The following is a 24,706-nucleotide window of genomic DNA, read 5'->3' as shown; positions in this document are numbered from 1 at the left end:
GGCATGGCAGGGAATGAGAGGCCTGCCACACCGAGAGAACTATATACAACCAAGGAGAGTGGGGGAGACTGAGTCTGCTTTAATGGGGAGTTTCAGCCTGCTGACTGAGACTCGTACCAAGTAAGCCTGCACTGGCTGGTTTATTGGGCTAACATAAGCTGACAGAACACCTGATTGCAGATGCTTGTGTAAAGATGGATTACATGCACTAACACCTGGTGCACAGTGTGTGTGTGTGCTTGTGTGATGAAGGGAAAACAGCAGATAGCTCTTGGAGAGATGCTTCGGTCTCATTTCAAAACACCACCTGAGCCCTAATCCCTCAGTACATGGTGCTAATTCACCATGGGACGCCCAAATGCTCTAGGTGGGGTACAGCACGCAATCCACACAATCCATCAAGTGGGACTAGTCTGAACTTTTTCAGAGTGCAAAATATTAGATCATTTCCCACAAAGGTTTATTTTTCCCCCTGTCCCCATCATTCACAAATATGTTTAAATAAAGACAAACTGAAAAGTTGTTTTTCAAGATAGTCTATATCTTTATTTACTATGACAACCATACCTAATGCCTAAGTCCACTCAATTACTTTTTACAATTTGAACAATTCAAGAAAAAATACTGAGAAGAAAAAAAAAATTGAAATTGAATTAAATTAACAGAGGAAATCACTTCTTCTTCTTGGCAACATCATTTTCTTTGTTTCTTTCCTGGAAACCTGAACATTAGTGTTGCAACAAATAACACTAGAGCGCAAGTGGGTTTTAAGGAAAAGGGTGTTGTGTGTTTGTGTGTGTCTGTGTGTATTAAAGCATATCACTCTCGGGAAACCCAATCTGGAGTTTCGGGAGGTTGTACACATTTCTGACACGCGTTGAGCCATGTAACGACAAACGCGCTGCATCTTCGTCGTACGCCGATAAACAGTCGCGTGGTTGAAATGTCTTTGCTTCGACGCTTTTTGTATGGAATGTAGAAACTGCTCTTTTTTGTTACACCTGTGCTGTTCTCCTTTAATGTTCCCATTTTCACCTTCATCTGACAGTTTAATGCCTCGCACTTTGCTCGACTGCTTCTCTGTAATGCTTTGTTCTCCTTGTAATTAAGTCCCTTGTGATATCTGGGCTAATGTTAATGCAGTCACAGAGCATCCCGCAGCCGGTGCTACTCTTTAAGTTTCATTACATATTTCGCTGCACTTTCATTCTGCAACAAATAAACATGAGACCGATGAGCCTGCGCATCCTCAAAATCTCAGCGACGAGGCACCGATGGTAGAGTTTTACTGTGAACAGGTTACGTTTGTGGGAAACGATAAATACCGATACAGCTGAGGCTGATAACAACTGTGAGGGGCTCCTTTCTGTTAAATAAAGGTAAGAACGGTCACACTGGGAGGAAACGGTGATAAAAGCTCAACAGGTTCGACTGTGGCTCAGAAGCTTCGTCAGCATTTTGACTGATGACATCAAGCATAAGCAAAAAGCTTCTTGGGTAATGGCATCACTACAGCAAACATTTCTGTAATATTTAAATATATTCAAAAATTTCAAATGAAGGCCAATCAAACATTACATCGCTTATTCTTTTAGACATTTCTACCATTAATGTATAATATGTTGACAAGGTCAAATGGAATGCAATTAAGCACTAATGCGCTAACGATTGGTTATTGCTGTCATGTAATTTGCTAGTCGTACTTTCTCTTGTCAAAGCTGCTGAATTATACACTCAAAAGCTGCTTTCTGTGAGGTTTTTTTTTGGTTTGGAGGGTTGATAAACAGGGATCCACCTCCTGACTTGTTGATTGGTTCTTTTGTGAAGATCAAAGGATCCTATCGTGGGCTTGGTTGGGTTAAATAGGCTGATTGATAGGTTGCTGTGATTAACTGGATGCTGTCAAAGTTCCCCAAACAGACTCAGATCTGAGATCGGTTTCTCTGTTTATACTTGATTATTTTTTTTTTTTGAGAAGAGAGAAGAGAACAATTCAAGAAGACTTCACCGGTTTACATCACCTTAAGACTTATTCAAGTGGAAAATAATCCTTCAAAAGGAGAGTGCAAAGCTACTAGAGCGGCACCAATGCAGCAGTGGTATTAAAAGTGGGACTTGCACTGAAGCGTTACTGACTTCAGGTGTCTCGTTACTGACTAATTTCTCAAAATGTATGATTACTCTTTTTATTTAGAGGAGATCTGTGCCTGGTGGGGAACCGTCTTCATCCTATCTGTTCCATTTGGAAGGCCGGCTGGTGGAGTTAGTAGCTTGGTGGCTTGGTTGTAGATTGGTGCCTGGCTCACTTGCGGGGTTGGTGGATGTGCTGGTTGATGTGCTGGGCAGGGGGAAGCTTGGGGACACCAGGCAGGGGCTTGTTGTGGGCCACCTGGGCAGCAGCTGGGGTGAAGTCCTTATCACCCTAAACATAAAACGGTAAATAATAAACAGCAAATGAGGACAAAGTTGAACTAAAAAGAAAAGCTAAGCCACAAGGCTAGTAGTGTAAGGATAAAACAACATATACAATCTAAAGAAGACTGAAAAAATGTATGTGTGTGTATAGAACTCTGTTCATAACCAGGTTTGTGTACTTTATCCCTGCGTGAAATAATACAGTATGTGGACCCTTAAATCCTTTCCCACTGATCCCCCTGAAGATGCATGACAGGTACAGTATGGAGCACTCATCTGCTCTCCAGGTTTAATCTATTATTCCAAGAAAAATGCACATAAATAGCCTTGGTTCCTCTAAATCGGATCAAGTCACAGAATTTTAATCAGCAACTTAGGGGAGAATCACAGTTGGATTTCGTCCTCCTTTTGTTGTTATCCTCACTCCTTACTTCTCTATCTCTGCCAGCGTTTCGTTTCTCGCTCAGTTTGTCCCGTTTCTTCTACCTGCTCCATCTGCTGTTGCCTTCTCTTTGTGCTTTGCTCTCTGAGCAATAAAACTGCACTTGCACACAGGCATGAGTGTGAATAGGAGATTTTATATACTGTACAGTTATATAGGTTGATGGTGGCTGGTGAGCTCGATTAAAGCTGTAAAACTAAGCGCTCAAAGTAAGAATGAAAAGCACATACAGTCCACTGCTGTGTACGTGACTGACTGGATTACTGGCCATTTGAATTCTTCCATCTGAAATCTTTGCGTTCATTTAAGCTGGCAATTTGCTGATGCCTTCTCGTTCATCCAGATGTTACCATATGTGAGTGTTACGCCATCATATAAATAACAGACATGGTTCCTTGACAGCCTCATTTCTTAGGATGTCCACATGGACGGACTTATATAACCCTTTTAATCAACCTTCTGCAAACAAACACAGCCTGTCTTTCTGAGCTTCTTGCTGAACTTTACTCACCCACCCCATCCTCGCCTGACCCTAATCCGTTCTGCTTAATGTGTTGGGCTTTTTTTTTTTCACTGCGCGTGTGGCTGTGCACTGGTTTTCCAGCAAGCTGGTGTTTGTGTGTAGGTGGGCGCACAAAGTGTGCATGTGTGTACTTCTTTTATTTAAAGAAAATTCCAGAGTTGACTCGAGGGGATGTGGATGATATTAACCTCCAATTACCCTTCACTCTCTTCTGAAGCTCAAAGCTTTTTCCACGAATACCTCTGTCCTACTGCAGAGGTATAGGAGGGAATATAACAAATTAACTGTCTTATTGCAACACGCTGTGAAAAGAAGTGAGGGCGACTGGCATCTCTTAAAATGACAATGCCAACAATCAACAAAAATGTAGCCTATTTTCAGATATTTAATCGAATTAAAGATTAAAATGTCTGTAATAAACATCATCAAGCCCAAAAGGCCTGTTCTCATGTTGGAGGAACAATGTCCTTTAGACTGAGAGATCAAAGTGGAGATGTTTGGCCATAATGCATGGCACCACATCTCATGATAACCAAACAAAGCATATCAGTGCGAACCCTTCATGCCAACTATCAAGCACAGTGATCATTTGGAGGGGTGATGATTTGGGCTTGTTTTGGAGCCATATGACGTGGTCACCTTGCAGTCACTGGGTCACCTATAAACATCTCTGTATACTGAAGTACACAGAGTATATTCTAGAGTCTGATGTGAGGCCATCTGTCCAAAAGCTGAAGGTCAAAACTGGGTCATGCACAGGTGCAAATCTACAACAGAATGACTGAAAAAGAAAAAATCAAGGTGATGCAATGACCCAAGGAGGTCCAGGCCTCATCATGATCTTAAGAGAGCTGTGCACAACTGAATGCCTGCAGATGTCAAAGACCAGAAGCAAAGTTCTTCAACAATGATTTCAGAGACTGATGGTCAGTCAGAAAACCATTATTTCAAGGTTTTCTTGCTAAAGTTGGTTCTGGAAGCTACTAAATTATTGGAATTATTGGTGTAAACCTTATGTTTCAGGACTTTTGACAGTTTTCAGGGGGGGATGTGTGTACAGAAAAAGACTTTGTGGTGTGATCTGATTACAGGTAAGAAGAAGAAACAAAGTCTGAAAAAAAACTTACTCTGGGCGTTTAATAATTGCTCGACCTGTAATGGTATTTCTTCCTTTTTTTCTACTTTCTTCTTCAGCTAGTCATTCTTTAGATGCTTTACTTCCTGGTAATAGTTCTATTATAAAAAAAAATGCATTTTAGAAACACATTCAGCTACTGAATGAAAAATTGAAGGTACATAGCCAGAAGGCATATTTTTTTGTAGGCTAAAAAAAAAAAGGGGGGGGGGGGGGGGGGGGACTCCCTGGAGACCACACACACACTGAAGTGTTTCACTTAACTCTTAAAAGGCTTTTCTGAGGCTTTGTGCACTGCTAGCCTCTGGGCTTGATGGCAGTGATAGGGGCAAATGGGAAGGCTACAGGAGGATCGGGGGATAAATGGGATGCCTGCCACCTTCTGATATCACTGCAATCTTCCGCAAACAATCTGCCTGGTCTGACACACACACACACAAAGTGGGGAACGAAGCCATCCAGCCAGTCAAGGACACTTTTCACACAGACACACGCACACATACAGTCAAAAGAATTAAACACAAACAGCTATTCACAGCCTTCACCTGCTTTTCAAAGCAGCAGGTCAAGGCTGTAAAAGCCTAAACAGACTCTGGCACCGATGCAGTTAAAGCCATATGTGGTTAATACCCAGCATTTTGCAGTAAAGTGAACTACTAGTCAATGTGCAGCTTGCAATTTCCAGTTTTGATTGGGCGTGTGTCAGAGAAGCAGCTTCAACTCTGTGGTCTTTTTTGCAGAAGCTTTTGGTGCTGCACGGTGGCACCGCATTTTATTAAACCAGATTCATAAATTACAGATAAGCCACTTTTCCCTCATCTCATTTGGCACCAGTATTTTCTCGATTTTCTTTCCCTCCCCTGCTTTTTCTCCCATCTCTCTGTCTTGTTCTGCTGAGCCTCTATGGTCCCTGTAGAACCCCTGTCCCAGATATAAACCACATTATAATGCTTATTTCAACACCACTGGTGGTCTGTATTAATGTGTGTCTTACCTTTGTAACCACTCCAGACACAATCACAGGGGCCCTCGGTGGACTTTAAAGAAAAAAACACAAAGGAGACAGAAAAGAGAAATTAGAAAGGATTTTTTTTAAAAACAGGTCAATAGCACAGCTGTCTGCATATAGTTTATGCCAACATCAAATAAATAAGGAACATCCCAAAGGTGCCAAAAACCTACAACACCTACCCACCCACTTACCTACCCACACACACACACACACACACACACACATACTACACACCCCGGATGGACCTGCCAGCAGCTTAAATAGCTCCCATTCATTCTGGCCAAACACTGAGGCTCACAGCTTCTAATGGAAAGGAAGAGGGGAAGGGAGGAGGGAGTAAGAAAACTAAACCCCTGAAAGAGAAAGAGAGCTAAAGTGAAGCCTGGTGATGAAGATGAAGAAAAAAGATTTAGGGAGGAGGAGAAAAAGGAGAACAGAGAAAAGTGAGGACAGGGAGGAAAGAAAGGCGATGAGGGGTAAAGTACTGTAGAAGGAGGAGGAGAAAGAGGACAGAGAGACCCAGGGAGTGAAATACCTATATAATAACAAACTGTTAGAGGAGAGTAAAAGAGGATGAAGGAGAGAGGCAGGCGAGCGCTCACTCAGACATGGAGGGAAGGGATGGAGGCAGAGAAAAAGATGAGGAGGAGGAATGCGGAACCCGAGGTAAGTATCGACCTTGACATGACAAACGAGTGCCGTCTAATTTTACGGCATAGTCACCCCTCCGGCTAAAAGTGCAGTCAAGTTAGCCACCTTCAAAACTCCACTTAAGGACATTAACTATAGCAGCAAGCATGTCCAGCTTACAGCTTACCTCATTACCGGCCTAATTTAGATTGAAAAAAGATGAAAAGTTTTGGACACACACTTCAAACTGCAGCCTCAGCAGTCAAAATACAAACATTTTCAACCCATCTGCTCCTTTCTATTTTAAATTTTTTTTTTTTTTTTATGATTCGCGCACAACTTTTCCAATTAACAGTTGCAGATTTCCAACACATCTGTGAAACATCGGATTTACCGATCTACATCTAGGCACTCATCTTAATGAGAAAATTCACACCTCGGTATTACATTAACGCCTAGATACGTCGAATATCATTGATTACGCCATGCTAGCCACTTGTCAAAAAGCGAGGTTGAGAGGTTCTCTATTAGCAATTCAATTAAGTGAAAACGTAGCACATTAGCACCGCAAGTGTTCCTTATTCTAATCAACACCAAGTTAGTTAGGTTTTTTTTAAGGCTAGCTGGGGAGCAGGTGGAGGGTAAATCAGCAAGTGAAGATGAAAAAGTGCTTTTCAGAAGATCATCTCAAACAGTTTATCCTGGATGTTAACTCTATTTATAGATGTAGAAATAAAAACATGTAACATATGCACAGGAGTTGTTTTAGCCCTTCTGGCTCATCTGAAGCGACAGTCAGATGCAACACTTGGGTTGAAGTGAATAGCAATGCTCAGTTGGATATGTATTCATATAGTGACACAGTGTGGACTCATGCTGAGCTGTCTCTATTGTACTGAGTGTCCCTCTCCAATGTGCACTTTGAGGTGAAATCCTGAAATATTATACAACAGACAATAAAGTGAGAGCTATTTAAAAAATAGATTTAAGAGAAAGGTCAGTGCATAGAATTAAGGATATTGTTTCAAAGGGTGTCTCTTGCTCCTGGCATCAGGGCATCATAACAACAGAGAGCAGACAGATAAGACATGTCTAGACAAACTGGGAGTGGTGGTGGGGGGTTAAGCTGTAAAACAGTCAAGCATTTGGCTCCTTCAGGTCTTAAGAGTTTTGTTTTTGATCGGACTCAAAGAAAAATAAGCTTTTTGCTCAACTGGCTAAACACACAAAACTTTGTTTTTTTTCTCCTTGGGAGTACGCTCACGTCTGGAATGTGGCTTTTTTCCTAGATCCTTGGCCAATATGTTGCTACCAGAACAGTTTAAATCCACCTCGGCACTCGTTTTCTGGTGATGGGACATGTTTTACCAAACGATATTCTTTCATTTGATGACGGCGGAGGTCTTCTCCAGTCTGGTGACTGTTAAGGCAACACCATACAAGTCAGATTACTTCAGCTTTTTTGTTTTGTTTTTTGGACCAACTCAAAGAGGCTTTAGCCAAATTCTAAGATAATTCATTAAAATTGTTAATATTGGTTTGATTTTCTCATGCACAACGTATATTTTAATCAAATGGTCATAAATAACAGGCAATGCAGACTCATCGCCTTTCCTGTAAGTGCGCCAACTGTGCTTACATCCGAAGTCATGCAACCCACCCAAATGTCAATTCCGAGTCGGGAAAAACCACGATCAAACCACGCGCTGACCCTTGGTGCCCTGTGAAAGGGAGTGTTGCCATTCTGGAAGAGACTACCCCCTTCCAGATAGACATGTTGCATCAGAGCATAAAGGTGATCACAGGCAACAGCTCTGTATTGATTTTAAGCAACTCTCCCCTCTAATGGAACAAGCAGACCTAAACCGTGCCAACAAATGCCTCTCCCAGCCTCGGATCTCCTCACTGCAGGGCCAAGGGTTCCGATTTTCCCTGTAATTTGCAAGCTGTCTGCAGCCACTGCATAATCACCAGCTGCAGACAAACACTAATGACAGGTTTTAGTCACACTTGATAAACAGATAACAGTCATTCAGTTTAAGACTTATTAATCAGAGATTAGTAAAACCACACCATGGCAAGCCCTGATACCTTGATCTAGATCCCGCACAAAAGCATTATCCTTCAGATTAGACTACTGACACCTTTGTAATCTACTCTATCTGCACGGGGAAGAGGAACGACAGGAGGGCAGAGAGAAGGAGAAATCAAAAGTGACAAAGACCTCTTTTTTGGTTTTCTGTGCGCAGGAGGAATGTGGCCGCGTTCACAGGCAGGATGAGTCTGCAGGGGGCAGTAGAGAGCTGCGTGGGATCTTGGGGAGGCTTAGTGCCAGGAGAGGGGAAGAGTTAGAGGAAATAGAGAGAGGAACAGGGGAGGAAAAGAGTGACGGAGAGTCAGAAATCTCAACTGTTAAGTCAAATGTGCAATAATCCATCTGCGTGACGTTTTTCTTTAACCTTTTTATTTTTTAAGCATTAAAGCCACTGCTACTTCTACCCCACCCATTTCTCTCTCTGCTTCAGCAGAGCAGGAAGTTTGTTGCCGTGGGCGAGGTGCTGGTTGCCATAGAAACTAATGCCTGTTGCCCATCTTCCCTCCTCTTCCCCCTTATCTCCCTCTCTCTCCTCTCAACTTTTCACCATGAGCTGTCAACCTACTGCACGTCTCACCACAGCTCCTGCATACAGTGTATGTGTGCAGCGACTGAGTCGATCTTTTTCCGAGTCTCTGGAACATATCCCCCTCTCACCACAACCCGTAGTGCAGCCGACACAAAGCCGACTTTCCTCCTTGTATGTAGTTTATAGACATTCAGCTGAGAGTCCCATCCAAAAGATGTGCAAGAAGTTCGTAACGCACCAAGTGGCACTTTTTCCACCCCTATTAAACTTCTCTGCTTCTCTTACTCTTGTAATGTACATCACACTGTACCTGAATGTTTTACATAGTGGTTCCTGATGGCTTACGAGAACAACTTTCACACGATTATGGAGCAGGAAGCTCCAGCTCGGAGGCCAGCTTTTGCTTCCCCTTTCTGGCCTTTTTCCACTCGTTCCACCCCTTCTCCATCTCTTACCTGTCCTTTTTCCTATCTTCATACTGCCACAGCACCCCTTACCATACAATAATAATCCCCTCCTATCCTAATCCTCTCCTCTCCATAATCCCAGCCACCTATTTCTTTCCTTGCTTCATCTGTCCATCTCAGCTAGATTGGGAGAGGCAGGTGTTCCCCCGACTAAAACGCTCCACTGGCTGCAACTAATACAAAATTTACCCAGTAGCCACCTGCTAGACGTCCATCAGCGTGACACAAAGAGGGACTGACAGAAGTGCGTGTGACCAAGAGCTGCACTGATTGTATTTAGTGAGTGCACTTACTCTGCCTCTCTTTTTGTAGATGTGCTGACAGGTAATCTTTAGATCACAACGAAGAACGTGCACCTGCACTTAAAAAAGACGAGAGCAGGCAGGGCAGGGTGAAGAAAATGCTCCATTTTCCTAATTAGTGCAAAAAGATGTGATCTTTCTACACTGTAAGCTCTGCAGGCAAATTCCAGATATTTGCCTGCAGATTCCAGATATTGTTGTTTGTGTATTTCTAACTGTGCAAGTCCTAAAGTCATGATGCGATGCAAGGAGATGATGCAAATAGGACTGGATAAAGAATCGTAAAGGATCCTTTGTACTGCACCGGTGACAAGCAGTTTGTTTTTATATACTCTCAAACAACATGACAAACTAAGGAAGTACATAGTTGTTAGGCTGGAATAGCGCCGATCACCATCTACAACATGTATAAAGTGCAGTCCGCGTGCTTTTTTGTACTTGCGATAAATACTTGGCCTCAATTTTTAAACTTTAATGCCCTCTCTATTATTACCACCCGTCATCTTGGCAGAAAAGAGAAGACGGCAACAGGAAATGACTTACTGGTGCTGACAGGCTTGATGCTAGTCCTGCTTTGAATTACAGGAAAAGACTCAACCAACCAGCTTTGCAGATGAAGACCATGCAATATGTCATTTAGTGTGCGTACGTGTGGAAAGTTGTGCACAGAAAATTTCCTGACAGTTGGCAATGTTCTTGAACCCTGCTCACTGCTGTGCACTGCCTGTCACTTCCCATTTACCACCTCTTATTAACACACACACGCACACACACAGATATGTGGTGAGAATATGCCACCTGTGCTGATACGCACACAGCTGACGTACCCTTGTGAATATTGAGGAGATGTAGGAGAGTGTACAAGCACAGATTCAAAGACAGACACACGCAGCTACCCGGAAAATAAGGAGCAACTTGCAACGACGCCGTTGCAGAGCGGAGAGACCTCAGCACAAGCAATGCAATTCAAGCAACAAAAGACGAACATGCTAATGCGGAGACGGAACAATTATTGTCTCTCGCAAACAGAGCCAGCGTGATGTAAAACATTAAAACCGTGCCTGTTTATGGCAAAACAATAGCGACTGCTGAATAGGCTGTTCGAGTTAATGCTGTAATTATGCAGTAATTATGTTGTTTACTGAATTAGCTGGCGACAACACATGAAAAGTCTGCCGCGGAACTGCCTACAGTACAGCCTTACGGAAAAGCGAAAGCCGCTAAATGCCTTGGTTGGCAATTTGCAGAGCGTGTTTGTGATTAGCAATTTACAAATCACCACAGTTAAAGGCTGCACACAGACTAACAGATATGTGTGTACTTAGGTTTTATTAAAAAACCCCCACAAAAAACACATGATATGACAAAGCCTTTCACCACTGAAACACTGCACATTAGTTTCATCTTGAATCCCCGTGCAGCCCTTTAGTGTCTTATCATGCACTTTCATCTTTCATTTTGCCTGCACAATGCTTAGTTTTTGCATATCTGTGCAGTCATTTCATCTCTGTATTTGTTTTGCCTGCCGCTTTGATAGTTATGCGTCACTGTGGCTACGTCGCACATATCTTCTGCCATTTCCGTCTCTTTGTAGGTCTTTTGTGGTGGTTTCGATGGTCCTTTGATTGACTTTCTGTGGTTTACAGTCACCTCAAGAGATCCCTCTACCCGAGCGATGGCTCGACTGCTCGGGTCTTTCTCTAAAGCGAGCGCGTTACCTGCTGCTGATGTACTCCTCGCTGTCATCTTTCTGCGGTGGTTCTGGAGCAGGAGTTGGCTGGTGCTTCTGCACTATCCTCATACCGCCTGCCTTTACTGGAGCACACCCACACACAGAGAGACAGAACACGTATGCAGTGATTTGCCAGATCAGCTGAAAGAATTTGTCCAAGGTCTCACTATCAAAACAGGAAATTTAAATAGATTAAAAAAGCCACTTTAGTTGTGTTTGGAGAGTTAGGTGACTTGGGCCTTTTGACTTTATAGCCAGCGTTTGAAGAAGCAAAAATAAATGAATTTTAAGAATTTTGTTACATGCTGACATAATCATGTCTGTGACTTGCACAGAGGTCGGTTGTAGCAGTTGCTGGACGACTGTTCTGTGGTTGTCCTTGATCTCGGACAGCCTCACACACTACAAGTTAATGAGTGTGTTGTGAGCTTCCCGCTGATAACAGGTTGGGTGCGAGGTGCACTGGTTATCTTACTGTGTTATCAGTCCTGCAGCTGCTGTGGCCCACTGCCCTGCCTGCTACTGCTTATGTCCACGTACACCTTTTCCCGTTTCTGTGCAGCCTACATGGCTGAAGCCTCGAGCCCATGGCCTCCACGTCACCGCCCGCCATTGAGCAGCTATTAGCGGCAACAATGAAACTAAAACCTTTCTAAAGGGCCGGCGATCCTCACCAATCGCTACAATGTCAGCAATGTGATGTTGCAAGAGCCCACGCAAATCAGGAAGTAGGGGAATGTGCGAAAGACAATTACGGCAAATTATTCTAAACGCAATCTGGACACCACAGACGATTTATAGTCTAAGGCATCTGCCAGTGTAAGGGTTGCATAAGTATTAATCATCACCATCATGTGATCTTTTCTCTCCTTTTTTTGATCTGAGACATTGCACAAACAAAAGGCCTTCAGATTCATAACAGGCTTAAAAAAAAACCACCCCCAGCACCACAGCACAGGGAGCTTTACCTGCAGGGAGATGACCGCCTTTGGTTTCGATTTTCTCCTTCGGCGGCGATGACATGCTGCCTGCTCAGATGTGGGGGTCTGCTGCGGAAACCGAGCTGAGCCTCAATTTTAAAGCCTTTCCCGCTTTATTCTGCCTGAAAATGTGGACTACACTCAAGTCTGGATCGTCAACGTGGCTTTTTCCTGAGCATTGTTTGGAAGAGATGCGTGGTGACGTCGTGCGGAGCCGTAAAAAGCGCGGTGACGTCAGTCGTAAAAATCTCAACTAAGGTATTCGGGTTGTTAAAAGATTTACCAGATTATTATTATTATTATTATTATTATTATTATTATTATTATTATTATTATTATTATTTCCGGTAATGTATGTCTGATTTATTTGAGCAAGAAATGCCAGTTACGAAAGCAAAGCTATCAGTAAAGCACCGCACATCATTAGGAAGGTCTTTGTGAGTAAACATGACATAGATCTAATTGAGCTCATGATTTAATCTCTGCCCTCATTACTGCGCAAATGTTGTAAAAGCAGTAAGCGTCCAGGCTACACAAATAAATGAAACAAAATGAGTATCTATAGTAGATCTCCACCTACACAGCCTCTAATGCAGTGTAAGCAGTCATCGTCTATAATGAAGCAGCCTGTTTTCATTTCTCACCAATAAACTGTGATGCTGAAGCAACGATCAGCGTGCAACTGCTTCAGCTTGTATGTCTGCCTGCATGTTTGTTAGCGGCCGAGCGTCCGCAGTTTCTAAGATATCAGATTTTTGTGACGGTAGATACCAAAAACAGCTTGAGCTGTTTGGTCAACGTCAAGTTGAATGTCACACCAAATGTGAAAAATCAGTAAAAACGTTACATTACCCACAACACTTTATGTCTTAAAACTTCACAACAGTGCCAAGGCTTTTTCCAGTACAACACCCTACAATGTCACAATGATGCCATAAAATTTATCAAAATCCCACATGGCAATAATATATCTTAAAATCTTACAGCTTATAGAAATGAAAGATTTCAGCCAGGCCTGCTCCAGTCATATGGGTAAAGATAAAAAAAAAAAATACACAATTTTATTATGTAAAGCTTCAAGGTCATAGGCCAAAGGTCAGAAATCAGGGTGATGTTATAAAAGGCAGCTGACGTCAGCATGTTGTAATAAAAATGTCATAAAACATCAATGTTTTAGTATAACCCTTGCCCTTTTTGGGGGGTGGGGTGTATGCAGAGTAGAATTAAGGTTTTCATTCAGTTGTCTGTTGTATAACGGAGTAAATACTAAAACATAATAAAATAAAATAAATCAAGGAGGAAAGTTGCAAATATCCATCTGTTTCTGGTTTGTGGTGTTTGGGTGGTTGCCCATCTGTTAATTTACAGTCATCGTGAAATTATAAGCATCAAGGTTAAAATAAAAATAAATAAATACAGCATTGTGGATTGTGGGATTTATCTGAGAAGTGATGAGTTCAGTAAATGCAACTGAATTTTACATGCAAATTCACATGATTACAGTGTGGGTGTGAGAGGGAGAGAGAGAGGGAGTGGTCACAGTGATGCATGCAGGCCAATCATCAAGCTAATGGCATAATTGCCGTGTCAAGTGGCAGCTGTGTTCTTCATTCAGACCATCAGAAATGCGTTCACCGCACACTCTTTCCATACATACTCATGAATTCGAATGAGTCTCAAAAGTGTACACACCCACATACTGAATGCAAATACAATCATACATATCACACACCTGTTTTTCACATATTTTTGATGGCAACTGGTATTGCTGCACGTAGACACACACACACAGCTGATGAGCAATGGGTGTTGGCAGAGGAGAGATGGTTAGCATCACATTTGTCCTCAAAGTGGGATGCAACTCCTGCCAGGACATTAGTCCCCAAGGAAGCTGTTGACAACCAGTCAACAGGCCAGCAGTTCACTCACAGGTTCACTCGCAGGTCAGGACTCACAGGTCTGCTGATAAAATGATGAACTGTGATGTGTAATTTACATGTTTTGGCTGTAAATCAAGAAAACTCATTCTGACTGACAAAAACAGCCAGCGAGACAATTTGTAGGATTTCATTTCCCACATTTGACCAATGGATAGAAATTTGCCTAATTATTTCAGAAAAGTTGCACTACAAATATCTGATAATCTTTTAAAGCAAAGATGTTTTAAGTTAGTACAAAACTGTCATACACACCAAAATACTAGTTTCTAGTTTACTTACATGTTAGAAATACACTGCTCAAAATAATAAAGGAACACTTTTAATCACATCAATTAAACTTCTATATTGATCTGCCCAGTTAAGTAGCAGTGGGGGCTTTTAATCAGTTTAGCTACTTTGGTGTCTGATAGTGTTCCACTCATGCATTTTTCTATTCAGGCATGCCTTTACTGCATTGCAGAACTGTTTGGGATTGTTGTCACAATGAAAAATTAAGGGATTGTCACATGTTTTGTCAATCATATGCCAAACCATGACAGAGCCTCCACCATGTTTTACAAATGTGCATAGAAACTGTTGTACCTCAAAAAAGAATAAACATTTTAGTCCCCATGCAGCTCTTCTCTGTTCATTGGAGCAGATACATCTGCTTCATGCAGATCGAAGATCTAAGAACATCTTCAGACCTAAGATTATTCCATCTGCCATTCACTGTCAGGAAACATTCCCAGATGTAATTGAAGATTTGGTGCTTGCTATTTAAATGCAGCTTACAGTGCTTGCAGTGATAGAAGCAAGTGAAAGTCATCTTTATATCATGCTTACTTCCAGCTCTAAGTGCAGGCCAGTGCCTTACGTGTGTGAGTCTGAGCACATGAGGTTTTGCTTTTCACTGCACACGTGCACAAACGTATGAGTGTGCGTACATATGTGACCACTAGATGGAAGAATGCAGCTTTACATCATCAGAGTAGTGTCTCCAGTGAAGTATGTGGGAGTTTGTGTCCTGCAGGATTTATCATCACTGTCATTCTAACAAAGCTCAGGCTGTGATGCCCCAGAAAAACTGAAGAGTCACTGCACAACTCTAAAGGAAAAGACAAATAGAGAGCTCCACGCCCAGCTCATTTTTTCCTCCCTCTCACACTTGTGTGACACTCTCCCTCCACCCTTCTTTCTGTTCCTTGCCTTTTTCTCTGACTTTACACACGACTGAGAGCTAGGGAGAGCTTTCATTACTTAGGTGAAAATACATGGCATGCATTCAAATTGCCATAGGTGAAATCCTCTTCAGAAGTCAGTGATCTCAAACACCTGCCCGTGGCTGATATCAGTGTGTGTGTGTGTGTGTTTCCTGGGCCTTTGAGAGGAGAACTCTCAGTGATGCTGTACAGAGAGACAGAATGAGGACATCACAGGTGAGTGAATTTGTTCAACCTGACAGGGGTATACACACACACACACACACACACACACACACACACACACACACACACACACACACACACACACACACACACACACACACACATGCAATCATGTCTCTGACATACATATTTTCTCTCTTGCTCTCTCTCTCTCACTCTCATGCACACACACACACTCACAGTGATGTAGCTCTGTGGGAGCCAGCTGGGTCCTCTGCAGCAGCACTATCACACATGAACAACCAAGGGTTCTGCTCCGCTCTGCAGCATTGACTATTCAATACCTGACATGGTGCCTTTTGTTATATCGTGTGAGTGTGTTTGCAACATAAAACCAACCATGGGAGCTTGTACTTAGTTTCATGAGCCCACGGCAGTCACTGTCAGTCTGAAACAGGGTGAAATGTGAAGCGAGAGAGAGAAGAAGCTGAGCAATAGGCACATTGATTACCAATAGCATACTGTGAAGCATTATTGGGCATCACTGCTTTGCGCCCTTTGTTCTAAAGGTTAAGCTCAAGTTTACTTAGGAAACAGTGAATCAGTTTTTCTCAGAACAGTCAGCTGCCTCAAGAGTGGTTATGCCCTGAGGTAACTTCATTTTAATGGCAAATGAGACTCCTACATTTCTGTGGTTTGGAGCTATTGATGGAATCTCTTCTGCATGATTAAAATAATTGCAAGCAATTGAAAAATAAACACTTTTGTGTGGAATGGACACGTCTGGGATATTGATTGTTAACCATGCTAACAGCAGTCTGTGGGCTGATCAGTTTAACAGTTTCAGCTGAAATATATCAACAACCATTGCGTTGATTGCTTTTTTGCAGACGTTCCGGGACACTTCCAGAAGATTTTTGCCTGAAGCCTTTCCTGCACCTGTTGTTCCATCAGTTTCACTTAAAAAAAAAAAATCAATATCATGCCATAAAATTAGGTACACATCTCTTTGGCTTATTTGCAGTTTCATCATTTTTCCAATAGCCAAATATACAAATGGGCTCTTTTTTAGCTTCTTTTTAGCTCTTTTTTTTTTAGCCTCAACCTCAGCCTCAACCTTATGCTAGTTGATAATTAAGTAGTTACCATAATAACATGTTGATAAAGGTTACTGTCAGTATGCTACCAAGCTGATGGTGTGTCATACTGATTTCAGCATATTATCTGTGACTTTTTACAGACAGTTTAAATGAATATGTCCTGGCTTCACACACCCAGAGGCAATGAGCTCACCTGTTCCCAGTCACCTCCTCTCTGGCCACCACTTAAGGTGGTAGTTTGTCTTGTTTAAGTTCAGTCTTTGCTGGATTGTTGAACTAACAACAGTTACTAAAGCTGGCTCCCTTGCTTGTTGTTGTTTTGGTCTGCTCATCCATCATAAATTACTTACCTTGATGCTCCTTCTGTGCAGATCATCTGGAGGCTTCTTGTTCTGACAGAGATTCTGACGTAGAATTGCCTCTCTGTCTGGAACCTGCACTTCGTTATCAGAAACCCTTAGATGAACTGTTGTTATCCTTTGTGTTAACAATAAACTTGTGGCCATTACAGAATATTCTTTTTTAGACAACTTGTGTGTAACATATAACTGCTAGATGTCAGTAGAGTGCAGATTGCAGTATTCTTACACCTTCCAATCTAAGTGCATAAGCCTAGCTATGGTAGCCGCTGTAGGACAAACACATTTTAGATCAAACACATTACATTTAGACTGTACCCCCTAACAGCCATTGTCGGCATATTTCTTCTGCTGTTTGTGTAGAAAACATTTTTGTACACACTACATATTAACATTTCACTAGATAAGTGTTAATTGAGGCTTCGGACACAGAGGCAACTGGCAGCAGTTACCGGGGTGGACAGATCCTCTGTACTAATGAGAGACAATGAATGAATGAGCTCTGTTGAGCCAACCATCCCTTTAACGTTAACTAGTAATGACTTCATGAACTTCTTCACAAATAAAATTTTTATCATTAGAGAAAAAATTACCAATAATCATCCCACAGATGTAATATTATCTACAGCTACTCTTAGTACCATTGATGTTAAGTTAGACTCTTTTTCTCTAATTGATCTTTCTGAGTTAACTTCAATAATTACTTCCTCCAAACCATCAACGTGTCTTTTAGACCCCATTCCTACAAAACTGCTCAAAGAAGTCCTGCCATTAATTAATTCTTCGATCTTAAATATGATCAACCTATCTCTAATAATTGGCTATGTACCACAGGCCTACAAGGTGGCTGTAGTTAAACCTTTACTCAAAAAGCCATCTCTAGACCCAGCAGTCTTAGCTAATTACAGGCCAAACTCCAACCTTCCTTTCATATCAAAAATCCTTGAAAGAGTAGTTGTCAAACAGCTAACAGATCATCTGCAGAGGAATGGTTTATTTGAAGAGTTTCAGTCAGGTTTCAGAGTTCATCACAGCACAGAAACAGCTTTAGTGAAGGTTACAAATGATCTTCTTATTGTTAGGTGTGGCTGTGTGCAAACAGGAATAGGACCCAAGGTGCAGACTCCGGAGACAGAACTTAAACCTAAACAGCTTTAATGCTGAACTCAAACATAACATAACTGGGGAAAAAGGTCAAAAATAAACTAACACCGGCGGTAGTGATGGGACGTTCTGTATCGAGGCTTCGGAGCGTGTGTCGAGTAGTGGAGGGGGCGTTTCCGCGAAGCGCGTATCGAGGCTTGCTTCATTTATGGGAGGAGCTGAAAATGATGACGTCCGAAGCCTCGCTGCCCGGCTGTACCACGTGACTGGTTCATGAAGTGGTTCGAACTTTGCCGCGAGATATGACAGCGATATAAACCCCTCAGACTTCATTCAAAAATGTGGGTGTTTGATGGAGAGTTGCGGTTAGTGAGAGTTTGGAGACAGTTTGGAGGTTTATGAGAGTGAGGAGAGAAAGTCAGGAGAGAATGGAGCCAGCTAAGAAGAGGAGGATGTCCTCCCCTGTGTGGGAACATTTTGATCTTATTCCTCCCAACAAGGTATTTCTACAGAAGATGTATTTTCATGATACTGATGGTGCAATACAATTTATGTTGAGCTGTCTTGACTTTTGTACAAGGTGAAGTGTTTGCTATGTGCCAGGGAGCTGGGATATAACAACAACATCCATGCTTAGGCACTACAGAGCTTTGCATGAGAATAAGGGGGACACCGATCGTGGAGCAAGACCAGGTGAGCCATCAAATGCAATGATAATATAGGATGCAGTAATGTTACTAAATGATATAACAATATTATACAACTGTTATAAGTTACGTGTGTGCTATTTATATTTGTGCTTTATCTTTATTGTCTTTCCTCAGGAGAACAATCTCAAATAGATGAAGACCTGGTTAGCATGGTGATTGAGGACTCCCAGCCATTTAGCATTGTGGAGGACAAAGGATTCAAAAGATTTGTTAAATCATTAAATCCTAGCTATGTTCTCCCCACTAAAAAGGTCATAAAAGCAGTGAAAATTTAGTTTTTACAGAATAAAATGTGAACAGGCAGGACTGAGGCTCAAAGCCTCAGTGTGTAGCTGTCCATACCTCAACGTTACAAAAGCACAACCACTGTCCACACCCCAACCACACCTCACCTCACAGTAAATGATCATTTCCATTTCAAGCATTTCCAAATAATCATTTCCCATACTGCCACTATAAATATACACAGTATACTGCCATCACTACAATATACATGTTTTACACACTCCTTTTGTTGTTGACATTTACAGGCTGTGTGCAAAATGCCACACTCTTCAAATTCATGCCAGCTATTATTTTTACGTCCAGTAGGTGTCCTGCTAGAGCAAATGAAGCTTCATGAAGCTTCGCGTTGGGGTGAACCAATTGGATGAAAAGCTTCAGTGCTTCATGGGGCTTCATCTGCCCATCACTAACCGGCGGAGTGACAGAACACACAGCTTGGTAAACGGTAGATCGCGACACAGACACAGAGAAACACTGGGCTTAAATACACAGAGGGAGCAATCAGGGAATGGGTAACAGGAGGGAAACACAGCTGGGACAAATCAGAACTGACGAGACCAAAGAAGCGTAAACTGAACACACTGAGATAAGACACAGACCTTCAAAGTAAAACAGGAAACGCATAACACAGACTGAACAAAGACACAGGCTCATAAGCAGGCACTACAAAGGGAACAGAGACGTGGGAACAGGGCAGACACAAAACACTGACTGAACACGGGGATATAGGAACTTAAGATACACATAGACGCGAACTAGACAAGGGGATGCAGGTGATAGGGGAGACAGAGCAACTAAAGAAGACAGAGACCTAAGCCATAAGACAGAACTCAAAGAAACCAAAAACTAGACAGTATAAATAATATCATAAACTCAAAAACCCTGGGTCGACGACCCAGGCATCCTAACACTTATGGCCTCTGACAGTGGACTCATCTCTGTGCTTGTCCTGCTAGACCTTAGTGCAGCATTCGATACTGTTGACCATAATATCCTATTAGAGCGATTAGAACATGCTGTAGGTATTACAGGTACTGCGCTGCAGTGGTTTGTATCATATCTATCTAATAGACTCCAGTTTGTTCATGTAAATGGAGAGTCCTCTTCACACACTGAGGTTAATTATGGAGTTCCACAGGGTTCAGTGCTAGGACCAATTCTGTTTACATTATACATGCTTCCCTTAGGCAGCATCATTAGAAGACATAGCATACATTTTCACTGCTATGCAGATGACACCCAGCTCTATCTGTCCATGAAGCCAGATAACACACACCAATTAGTTAAACTGCAGGAATGTCTTAAAGACATAAAGACCTGGATGGCCGCTAACTTTCTGCTTCTTAATTCAGATAAAACTGAGGTTATTGTACTCGGCCCTGAAAAGCCTAGAAATATGGTATCTAACCAGATTCTTACTCTGGATGGCATTACCTTGGCCTCCAGTAACGCTGTGAGGAACCTTGGAGTCATTTTTGACCAGGATATGTCCTTCAATGCACATATTAAACAAATATGTAAGACTGCGTTCTTCCATTTGCGCAACATCTCTAAAATTAGAAATATCCTGTCTCAGAGTGATGCTGAAAAACTAGTTCATGCATTTATTACTTCCAGGCTGGACTACTGTAATTCATTATTATCAGGATGTCCAAAAAACTCCCTGAAAAGCCTTCAGCTAATCCAAAATGCTGCAGCAAGAGTCCTGACAGGGACTAGAAAGAGAGAGCATATGTCTCCTGTTTTGGCTTCCCTTCATTGGCTTCCTGTTAAATCCAGAATTGAATTCAAAATCCTGCTCCTCACATGCAAGGTCTTAAATAATCAGGCCCCATCATATCTTAATGACCTTGTAGTACCATATCACCCTATTAGAGCACTTCGCTCTCGCTCTGCAGGCCTACTTATTGTTCCTAGAGTATTTAAAAGTAGAATGGGAGGGAGAGCCTTCAGTTTTCAGGCCCCTCTTCTGTGGAACCAGCTTCCAGTTTGGATTCAGGAGAAAGACACTACTTTCAAGATTAGGCTTACAACTTTCCTTTTTGCTAAAGCATATAGTTAGGGCTGGACCAGGTGACCCTGAATCCTCCCTTAGTTATGCTGCAATAGACGTAGGCTGCCGGGGGATTCCCATGATGCATTGAGTTTTTCCTTTCCAGTCACCTTTCTCACTCACTATGTATTAATAGACCTCTCTGCATTGAATCATATCTGTTATTAACCTCTGTCTCTCTTCCACAGCATGTCTTTTATCCTGTCTTCCTTCTCTCACCCCAACCGGTCGCAGCAGATGGCCGCCCCTCCCTGAGCCTGGTTCTGCCGGAGGTTTCTTCCTGTTAAAAGGGAGTTTTTCCTTCCCACTGTCACCAAAGTGCTTGCTCATAGGGGGTCATATGATTGTTGGGTTTTTCTCTGTATCTATGAAGCGCCTTGAGGCGACTTTTGTTGTGATTTGGCGCTATATGAATAAAATTGAATTGAATTGAAATGGGAGGGAGGGTTGGACACGAATATGTCTGGATCTGTCTTTGGTGTTTCTTGTCTTGTCACTTCCTGTTTTATTTTGATAGTTATAGTGTCTTGCTTTAAATTTTACTTCCCCATATCCCCTGATTGCCCTTCTGTGTGGATATATAGTGCCATCTTTCCCCTTTGTCCTTGTCAGTGCTGTTTCCATGCCCCATATGTTTCTTGTAGTTGCATTTACTTTAATCTATAATTTGTGATTCCCTGCTAGGTGTCGTGTTTCACTTTAAATGTGTTGTATTTCATTTTAAATAAATAAATAAATGGCTCACCTTTTGTTAATTTTCTGTCTGTATCCCCCCGTCTGCATCTTGAATCCTCCACTTCACACTCCACACATTCGGCACAATTTGCAGACTGGGAAAATGTCATAATGTCAACACTTGGCAATACATTAGGAATGAAAAAAATTATATAAACCAATTAAATATTTTGTGGTATTGTATCTCTATAGTCCAAAGTAACCTCAAAAACTCTGGCCGCAGTTCATCTTTAGTGACTGTAGTCTGTCTGTCTGCTGTTTACCTCAGCTGGTCTCCATGTCTATTTACTCTGGAGTTGGTTGTAAAACCTTATGAAAGAAGTCTGATAGGAACTGATGAGTCAGCGAAACTCATTTCTGTCCAATGACAGCACTACCGAGGTGAGTTGCTCTAGGATATCCTGAAATTTTCTGTCGGAAAGCGCTGCTGTTATTGATGCTGTTAGCCTCTGTTAGCTGCTGTTAGCCGGCATTAGTGAAACTGCCTTTGATGTAGATCAGGGGTGCTCACACTTTTTCCGCATGTGAGCTACTTATAAAATGACCAAGTCAAAATGATCTACCCACTACAAAAATCCAAAACATATACTTATTTATAAATATATTGAGGATTCTTTATATCTACAATGTATATACATGCATAACCGCAATATCCAATATTTCACAACACAATTAACTATGTAAATTTTTTGTCATTACCTGAGTTTACTCTGATGACTTGCACTGAATTGAATCAGCCTGGGATGCATAGTCCGGACAGTAGCTGCTGACGGCCAGGTTTAAGAGAAAAAACCGAGAGCTAAAAATTGGAGTTAACTCGCTGACTAGCTTGTCAGTTTTACTACACTTCGCGCCGCTGTTTGCGCATGCGCAGCGACCTAAGCGTCAGAAAAAATCTGATGTCATCTGACTGGCTTCCCTGTATCAATCAAGTGACGGGATGGATGATAGGCTGGCATCTATTTTTTTAATGTCATGCGATCTACCAATACTACCTTTGCGATCGACTGGTCGATCGCGATCGACGTATTGAGCACCCCTGATGTAGATCTAACATTGTTGGACACTTGAGTGAAATGTAAGCCTAACACTGGCCTAATGTAAATGAGGGAGAAAGGAAAGAGCAGAGGTGGAGAAGGACACATGAGAAGGAGATGATTGAAATGTTAAATTATAAATGGTTAACAATAATAGTTTCCAAATGAAAAGTACCATTTAAGGAATAGTATGTATGGTGTGGTCTCTAGCCACATACATAACACACGATTAAAAATGCAACGTCCATCCCACCCACTGTTGTATTCAAGATTCAAGTTTCAGATTTATGAGAACAATATTATGGAAGATGCAGTTACACATCAATCAATGCATATTTATGAGAACAACATTGATTTTCTGTTAAAAAATGACTTACTGTACCTTTTAAATTTTAACAAACTTTTAGATTTTCTGGTAGTTTTTTATTTTATTCTTATATGCAGCTATTACTCATGCACATTGATTTTCACACTCATAAAAACTGGTTTAGTTTTATAATAAATGAACAAGATTACCTACCAAGTAAAAAAAATTAGAGTGTAAAATGTATGTAAGCTGCATAGGAGTCTCAAGGCTTTTAAGTCTGATGAATGCAAAGAGTCACGGTGGTCTGTATTGAAGAGGAAGATGCAGGAATTTTAAATGTATACAGCATCGAATGAGCTTTTGTGGATTTGTTCATGAGGCAACCTTGTATATAATAAAGTTAAGAAAGAAACAAAGCGATGCCATTTAACACAGGCACATCAAAGGCACACACGCATATCAAATGTTTGACCTCTTCATTCACTCTGCACTGCATTTTCTTTACTGTGATGTCTAGTGTAGTTTATCCCTGGAGGTTTGACGTCACTACTGATGTTCCGAGGCTATCTTCAGCTATATTAATAAACACTGCTCAGCGTAAGTGCCCTGAGAAAAGACTTTTTTGGCAAGCATCAAATTGAAGCATCCTGCCTCTTCCCACAGGTGCAAATGAACCATGATAACACCCATGTCAAATGGGAGAGAACATCTTGCTGTGGGGAGGCTTCCTGACATTTCTTATTTCTGTTGCTTAGCTGGTAGATGCAGCAGAATTTACAACAGCAGGGAAAATGAAAAATGAGAGGTACATATCCTTGATTCAAATAAATAGGGATTTCAAAAAGTCCTCTAGAGCCCTGTTTGTCTGCGAAATCCTGTTTGGCTGCTTTTCTCCTCTTCTGGAGTGTACTTATCTGAGTCCTCTCTAATTTTACCTCCAAAATAACCAGCAACACTCCTTAACTCTCTTTCTCTTCACCACCACAGCAGCTTTTCAGCCTTGTTGCCATAAAAAAGACTCAGTATTTGCTGCTAAGCACTGAATGCAAACCCAGCAGTTAATCAGTGTGTGGATTGTTATAATGGATTTAGACTTCTACAGTGAGTCTTTGTAGAGCCAGCATTCCTGATTGTGCACGAGTCCTTATATTGAGGCTATACTGATTATTCCTTATATTGAGAAAATAATAAGAAGAAAGTAAAACTCAACTTAAATTATGACAGCAACCATGCAAATGTGGCTTCATCACTTCTTTGGTTCCTATTGCTCCAAATCCCATGTGTGTGGTGTGCGGGGAGAAGCAAGCAATGAGGTTATGAAGCCTTCAAAGTTACTTGTGCATTTGGAGACTAGACATCCTGCTCTGAAGCACATGTTGGTAGACTATTTTGAAAGACAAGACAGTCAGAGTCAGGTGCTAAAGTTTGAAACTTCAGTTAACATCAC

General features: G+C 41.8%; 1 protein-coding gene across 1 annotated transcript; it reads right to left on the bottom strand.

Moving 5' to 3' along the window:
- Positions 1 to 1,979: 1,979 nt before the first annotated feature.
- Positions 1,980 to 12,461, bottom strand: dap (death-associated protein). The gene is made up of 4 exons (XM_085418474.1): positions 12,251 to 12,461; positions 11,269 to 11,365; positions 5,510 to 5,552; positions 1,980 to 2,422 (listed from the first exon to the last, which is right to left on the bottom strand). The coding sequence occupies exons 1-4, from the start codon at positions 12,303 to 12,305 to the stop codon at positions 2,303 to 2,305; spliced, it is 315 nt and encodes a 104-aa protein (XP_085274600.1). The 5' UTR covers positions 12,306 to 12,461; the 3' UTR covers positions 1,980 to 2,302.
- Between the last annotated feature and the right edge of the window lie 12,245 nt (positions 12,462 to 24,706).

Source organism: Rhamphochromis longiceps, linkage group LG9 (genome assembly GCF_057381845.1).
Source record: "Rhamphochromis longiceps isolate RC_006_pf linkage group LG9, R_longiceps_female_GT1.1, whole genome shotgun sequence".
In the NCBI taxonomy this organism is placed as follows: domain Eukaryota; kingdom Metazoa; phylum Chordata; class Actinopteri; order Cichliformes; family Cichlidae; genus Rhamphochromis; species Rhamphochromis longiceps.
This window is presented reverse-complemented; position numbering and strand designations above follow the sequence as displayed.

What these genes read in the sequence shown, in the direction of transcription:
- dap (XM_085418474.1), bottom strand. Translation starts at nt 12,305, where the DNA reads ATGTCATCGCCGCCGAAGGAGAAAATCGAAACCAAAGGCGGTCATCTC. An exon ending in GAGGAGTACATCAGCAGCAG is followed by an intron (nt 5,553 to 11,268) that starts GTAACGCGCTCG and finishes TTTTCTTTAAAG; the next exon opens with TCCACCGAGGGCCCCTGTGA. An exon ending in TGTCTGGAGTGGTTACAAAG is followed by an intron (nt 2,423 to 5,509) that starts GTAAGACACACA and finishes TTTTATGTTTAG; the next exon opens with GGTGATAAGGACTTCACCCC.